The sequence below is a fragment of the Colobus angolensis genome, unplaced genomic scaffold (assembly GCF_000951035.1).
Source record: "Colobus angolensis palliatus isolate OR3802 unplaced genomic scaffold, Cang.pa_1.0 Scaffold39, whole genome shotgun sequence".
Classification (NCBI taxonomy): Eukaryota; Metazoa; Chordata; class Mammalia; order Primates; family Cercopithecidae; genus Colobus; species Colobus angolensis.
The window spans coordinates 4,254,594-4,261,324 of NW_012117265.1; the positions used below are offsets into that span (position 1 = coordinate 4,254,594).

At 43.5% G+C, this 6,731-nt stretch overlaps 1 protein-coding gene across 1 annotated transcript; it reads left to right on the forward strand.

The window, feature by feature from the left end:
* Positions 1–2,428: 2,428 nt before the first annotated feature.
* On the forward strand, positions 2,429–3,482 carry LOC105520909 (olfactory receptor 7D4). Its single transcript, XM_011954915.1, has one exon. The coding sequence runs from the start codon at positions 2,457–2,459 to the stop codon at positions 3,393–3,395; it is 939 nt and encodes a 312-aa protein (XP_011810305.1). The 5' UTR covers positions 2,429–2,456; the 3' UTR covers positions 3,396–3,482.
* Positions 3,483–6,731: the final 3,249 nt, after the last annotated feature.

Consider the following 6,731-nt stretch of genomic DNA (forward strand, 5'->3'; position numbering starts at 1 on the left):
AGTTTTTTAGAATGATTTGATCCATAGAAATTTTAAAATTTTTATATCAAATTTATCCATCACATTTCTTGGCAATTCACTGCCCTGGTATTAATCCAGCGTTCCCACTCGACTGCATGTGCACACAAGCACACATTCTCACAGGCCTTGTCTTTGATTCTAATGGCTGTGTGCCTTTCTTTTCTCCTCTTGTGTATTTAGTCCACAAGCTTTTTTTAATTCTTGGAGGAATTCACTGGGAAGACATCCTTTGAAGCAGGGAAGCACAGGGATCTTCATAGGTTGAGAGTCCTGTGTGGTGGTCACAAGAGGTAACAGACCTGTTGTATTCATAATGATTAGAATTCCGTCCTTGATGGCTGCCCCATGTAAGGGGGATACTGATAAATGATAGCCATGAAAGACAGATTTATTGTGATGTTAAAAACAAAAGTTCAGGCGGGCACAGTGGCTCACGCCTGTAATCTCAGCACTTTGGGAGGCCAAGGTGGGCGGATCACTTGAGACCGGGAGTTCAAAACCAACCTGACCAACATGGTGAAACACCATCTCTGCTAAAAATACAAAAATTAGCTGGGTATAGTGGTGCATGCCTGTGGTCCCAGCTACTTGGGAGGCTTGAACCTAGGAGGCAGAGGTTGCAGTGAGCCAACATTGCACCACTGCACTCCAGCCTGGTGGGCAACAGAATAAGACTGTGTCTCAAAAAAAAAAAAAAAAAAAAAAAAACCCGAAAGAACAAAAGTTCAAATGTATGAAATAGCCGTAGTATGACACACAAATCATAGTAGAAAAATGACATGCATCACCTTATTTAATTTCACTCTTCAATCCTCCCACATAGGGAATATTTACTACTCTTACTATGAAGATGAGGTAGCTGCAGCTAAGAGAGTTCGAATAACTTTCTTAGTGTTACTCAATAGTAAGTTGGTGGATTGATATGGTTTGACTGTGTCCCTATACAGTGAACCAGAGACAGGTTACAGAAGAAATGTGAAATTTCAGTGCCTATAGAGAAGGTCAACCTCTTCATCAGAAGAATGTGAATCAAGGAGACCAAGAAAATGATAAACCAAGATGCCAGAACCCGGAGGCCACAGAGGCAGGAGTTCATGATGACTGTGGGGTGCAGGGGGTGGTAGAGCTCATCTTGAATTCCCATATGTAATGGGAGGGACCCAGTGGGAGGTAATTGAATCATGGGGGCAGGTCTTTCCCATGCTGTTCTTGTGATAGTGAATAAGTCTCATGAGATCTGATGGTCCTATAAGGGGGAGTTTCCCCGCACAAGCTCTCTCTCTTTGCCTGCGACCATCCATGTAAGATGTGACTTGCTCCTCCTTGCCTTCCACCATGATTATGAGGCTTCCCCAGCCACGTGGAACTGTAAGTCCATTAAACATCTTTCTGTTGTAAACTGCCCAGTCTCAGGTACGTCTTTATCTGCAGAGTGAAAACGGACTAATGCATGGATCAAAATTTTATTCTAAAAAGTCCGATTTCAGAAAACATTTTCCAAATCACAACTCTATGCTGTACCTTGAAAGAGTTATATATCTAAAGTAATTATCAAAAAGGAAAAGATTAATAAGATTAATAGTAACAGTAGCAGTAATGACAGCTATCATTTGTTGGTATTCTTACTGCGCATATGGCATTTTTAAACCTCGATAAGAAAGTAGTATCAGTAATTTAATTTTAAGGAAGGAAGAAAGCACTGAGAGTTAACTGTCACATCACTTCCAAGCACTGGGTCACAGAATACTATTTGGGTTGAAAATCCACATCTTAATAACTATTGTACATCTATTAGAATGAAGGCAGCATGGGGATTATCAAGGAAAAGACATGACATACCTTTAGTTATTTTGGAAGATTCACACCAAAGAAGAAATTGGTTTAAGTTCATAGATACAAATGGGGGAATTAAAACTGGTGAATAGATGAAAAAAAGAGAGAGTCTCACTCTGTCACTAGGCTGGAGTGCAGTGCCATGATCTTGGCTCACTGCAACCTCCACCTCCTGGGTTCAAATGATTCTCCTGCCTCAGCCTCCTGAGTAGCTGGGACTACAGGTGTACGCCACCATGCCCAGCTAATTTTTGTATTTTTAGTAGAGACAGCGATTCACCACACTGGCCAGGATGGTCTCGATCTCTTGACCTCATGGTCTGTCTACCTTGTCCTTCCAAAGTGCTGGGATTACAGGCGTGAGCCACTGCACCTGGCCAGAGACAGATTTCTAAAAATTAGAGAATGGCTGGATAACTCTTTACAAATAGAAAAAAAATAGATACCACTTCCTGAGAGATTCATTATCTTTGGAAGGACTCCAGGAAGGGTGACAAATGTCCATCAGAAGGTGATAGTGTAAAGTGATAACAAGCTGAGCTGCCACTTGCTGTTCATTAAACGTTGCTTTTTCCTCCTTCCCCAGCAGATACACCAGCTACATGGAAGCAGAAAACCTTACAGAATTATCAGAATTTCTCCTCCTGGGACTCTCAGGTGCTTCTGAACTGCAGCCTGTCCTCTTTGGGCTGTTCCTGTCCATGTACCTGGTCACGGTGCTGGGGAACCTGCTCATCATCCTGGCCGTCAGCTCCGACTCCCACCTTCACACCCCCATGTACTTCTTCCTCTCTAACCTGTCCTTTGTTGACATCTGTTTCATCTCCACCACAGTCCCCAAGATGCTGGTGAATATCCAGGCACAGAGCAAAGACATCTCCTACGTGGGGTGCCTCACTCAGGTGTATTTTTTAATGATGTTTGCTGGAACGGACAATTTCCTACTGACCGTGATGGCCTATGACCGGTTTGTGGCCATCTGCCACCCCCTGCACTACACGGTCATCATGAACCCCCGCCTCTGTGGCCTCCTGGTTCTGGCTTCTTGGTTCATCATTGTCTGGGTCTCCCTGGTTCATATTCTACTGATGAAGAGGTTGGCCTTCTCCATAGGCACTGAGATTCCACATTTCTTCTGTGAACTGGCTCAGGTCCTCGAGGTGGCCCGCTCTGATACCCTGCTCAATAACATCATCTTGTATGTGGCCACGGCACTGCTGGGTGTGTTTCCTGCAGCTGGGATCCTCTTCTCCTACTCTCAGATCATCTCCTCCTTAATGAGGATGTCCTCCACCGAGGGCAAGTACGAAGCCTTTTCCACCTGTGGGTCTCACCTCTGTGTGGTCTCCTCGTTCTATGGAACAGGACTTGGGGTCTATCTCAGTTCTGCTGTGACCCATTCTTCCCAGAGCAGCTCCATGGCCTCAGTGATGTACACCATGGTCACCCCCATGCTGAACCCCTTCATCTACAGCCTGAGGAACAAGGATGTGAAGGCAGCCCTGGGAAGACTCCTCAGCAGGGCAGCCTCTTGTCCGTGACAAATCAGGGCCTCAGAACTAAGAGGACACTGTGTACCCCTAAGGCAAATGTTGTGGGTTTAAATATCCGGCTCTTTTTCTCTTTTAAAAGATGTGCTTGATGTGGGTTTTTTGTTGTTGTTGATTTGTTTTTGTTGTTGTTGTTGTTATTGTTTTTGAGACGGAGTCTCGCTCTGTTGCCCAGGCTAGAGTGCAGTGGTGCAATCTCGGCTCACTGCAACCTCCACCTCCCAGGTTGAAGCGATTCTCCTGCCTCAGCCTCCCAAGTAGCTGAGATTACAGGCATGAGCCACCATACACAGCTAATTTTTGTATTTTTAGTACAGACAGGGTTTCACCAGATTGTTCAGGCTGGTCTTGAACTCCTGACCTTGTGATCTGCCCACCTCAGCCTCCCAAAGTGCTAGGATTACAGGTGTGAGCCGCTGTGCCTGGCCAATGTGTTTTTTTAAAATCAAAAACAGCTGTGACTATGCTTTTGTTTTTGTGTTAGTTTCTCCTAAAAACTCCCTCTGTAAGCCCTTTTTGACTTTTCTTCCCTAGATGCTTCCCTGAAAGTTCCATCTTTGATCACTTTTCTTACCACCCTTTCTGAGACTTCTAATTTGATGTGTATAGCACTCCCAATATCAAGTGCTGACCTGGTTTCCTCAAAACTTATCCTTTTGAATGTCGATGTTCCTCATCTTAGTCTAGTTTTTTTCTTGTCCTCTGGATAGGAAATAAAATGAAAATCATACTCATATAAAATGTTTACAATATCGGGACAGTGCTTATTGCTTTACATGTGTGATGGTATTCAATCCTGAAAATATTTCATGAGAAATTTTGTCTCATTCACTGCATTTCTCAGAGGAGGAGACTGAGGAGGAGGTAGAGTCTATCCTAACAATCTGATACTTTGCCCACACTTCTAACTTTGCCATCCTAGTTTCCATGAAAACAGTGATATAAAATCATTGGGGCACAGTGGCTCACACCTATCTTCCCAGCTACTTGGAGGGCTGAGGCAGGAGGATCACTTGAGCCTAGGAGTTTGAGGCTGTAGTGAGCTATGATCGTGGCACTGCAACCCAGCCTGGGTGACAGAGCAAGACCCTGTCTCAAACCAAAAGCAAACACAAAAGAAAGGATGATGATGTGATTTTCAACTTCAAATTATGACTCTACATTTGAAAGCTGGTTGGGTCAAATGGTTCATAGCCATATATTGCCCAGAATGACTCAGACATGCTATCCCTTTGAAATATAAGCCCTGTAAGCCCACAGAAATCAGAGTCGTGGAGTCTGGGAGCACAAACCCCTTAGGTGTCTCACTACAGGTGATGTCAGGCAGGGCCAATCTTGCTCCAACTCTTGATTTCTGGACCGACGTATTCTATATCATAAAGATATTATCATTTTGAAAATATCATAAAGATATTATCATTTTGAAAATATCATAAAGATATTATCATTTTGAAAATATCATAAAGATATTATCATTTTTTCACTGATTTTGGAATGCATACTAATCTTAATTTGCATCCTGCAAATTTGGTAGCCAGTATTTTCTGTTTATTCAAATACCTGCAATAAATATTTGTCTTTGAAATAAAACTCATGTGGCAGAGGTTGCAGTGAGCCGAGATTGTGCCACTGCCCTCCAGCCTGGGCGACAGAGCAAGACTCTGTCTAATAAAATAAAATAAAATAAAATAACTTAGAAAGTATAATTGCATTGTTTGTAACTCTAAAGATAAATAGTTGAACGATGAATACCTCATTCTCCACAATGTGATTATTTCACATTGCATTCCTGTATCAAAATATTTCTTCTACCTCATACATATATACAGCTACTATCTATGCACAAAAATTAAAAATGTTTTAAAAACATTTTTAAAGAAAAATAAAAGTGGAAGAGAAGTGAATGACCATTGAAGGAACAGGGCTTCCTCTCTTCATTAAAACCTCCTCTGTCCTCTGCGTTCCCACCACCAAGTTACAGAGATAATAACAAACCACATCAGATTCTTTTTTTTAAGTTTTAAAATGTAATGGGAGTCTCTTATATCTGCAAATCCATTGAATGAACCATGTAAATAAAGAAGAAGTAGGCCTTCTATGAGAAGAATATATTGCTACTTTTTTTCTTTTCTTTTTTGTTTTTGGAGGTGGAGTCTTGCTCCGTTGCCCAGGCTAGAGTGCAGTGGCGTGATCTCAGCTCACTGCAACCTCCGCCTGCCAGGTTCAAGCAATTCTCCTGCCTCAGCTTCCCGAGTAACTGGGATTAAAGGCACGCACCACCATGCCCGGCTAATCTTTTGTATTTTTAGTAGAGACAGGGTTTCACCATGCTAACCAGGCTGGTCTCGAACTCCTGACCTTGTGATCCACCCGCCTCAGCCTCCCAAAGTGCTGGGATTACAGGCATGAGCCACCACACCCGGCCGCTACTTTCATTCTTGAGATTCAGATTTATGTTTCTAAGGAGGACTTTCTATTTTACTTACTTTACTATTTTACCTTCTATACTCCTTGTCTGTGATTTGAGATTTTATGCATTGGCAATTTATGTTTTTGCTAAACTGGATAAGACCCTAATTCTTTCTGTCTGGTTAATCTAAGTTGGTATGTGAGAAACTACTGATCTTTGCACCTAACTTGGTCACAATATATAGCGCTTAAGCATTTCCCTGTACCTAACAAGACTGCAATCAGATGTCAGCCAGGGTTGCCATCATCTCATGGATTGACTGGAGAGGATGTGCTGTGAAGCTCACTCACATGGCTGTTGGCTGGATTTAGGTTCTTGCAGGATGATGGCCTAAGGCCCTTCAGTTTGTTGCCACAAGGGACTCTCATGGGCAGCTCACATATGCCAGCTGAGTTCTGTCAGTGCAGGGAAGCTGGGGACAGAGCAACAGAGGCCAGGCCTATCCTTCTACCAGGACGTGGGTCTCTAAGCCAAGACCACGGAGATTTCTCTCTGCCTTCCAGTAGAGTTCCTCACCATTCAAGACATTGTACTGTCGGCTGGGCGCAGTGGCTCAAGCCTGTAATCCCAGCACTTTGGGAGGCCGAGGCGGGCAGATCACGAGGTCAGGAGATTGAGACCATCCTGGCTAATACGGTGAAACCCCGTCTCTACTAAAAATACAAAAAATTAGCCGGGTGTGGTGGCGGGCACCTGTAGTCCCAGCTACTAGGGAGGCTGAGGCAGAAGAATGGCGTGAACCCGGGAGGTGGAGCTTGCAGTGAGCTGAGATCAGGCCACTGTACTCCAGCCTGGGTGACAGAGTGAAACTCCGTCTCGGAAAAAAAAAAAAAAGACATTGTACTGTCAGAAAAATT

Bases quoted from the DNA above. Each gene is read 5' to 3' on its own strand.
- LOC105520909 (XM_011954915.1), top strand. From the start codon at position 2,457: ATGGAAGCAGAAAACCTTACAGAATTATCAGAATTTCTCCTCCTGGGA.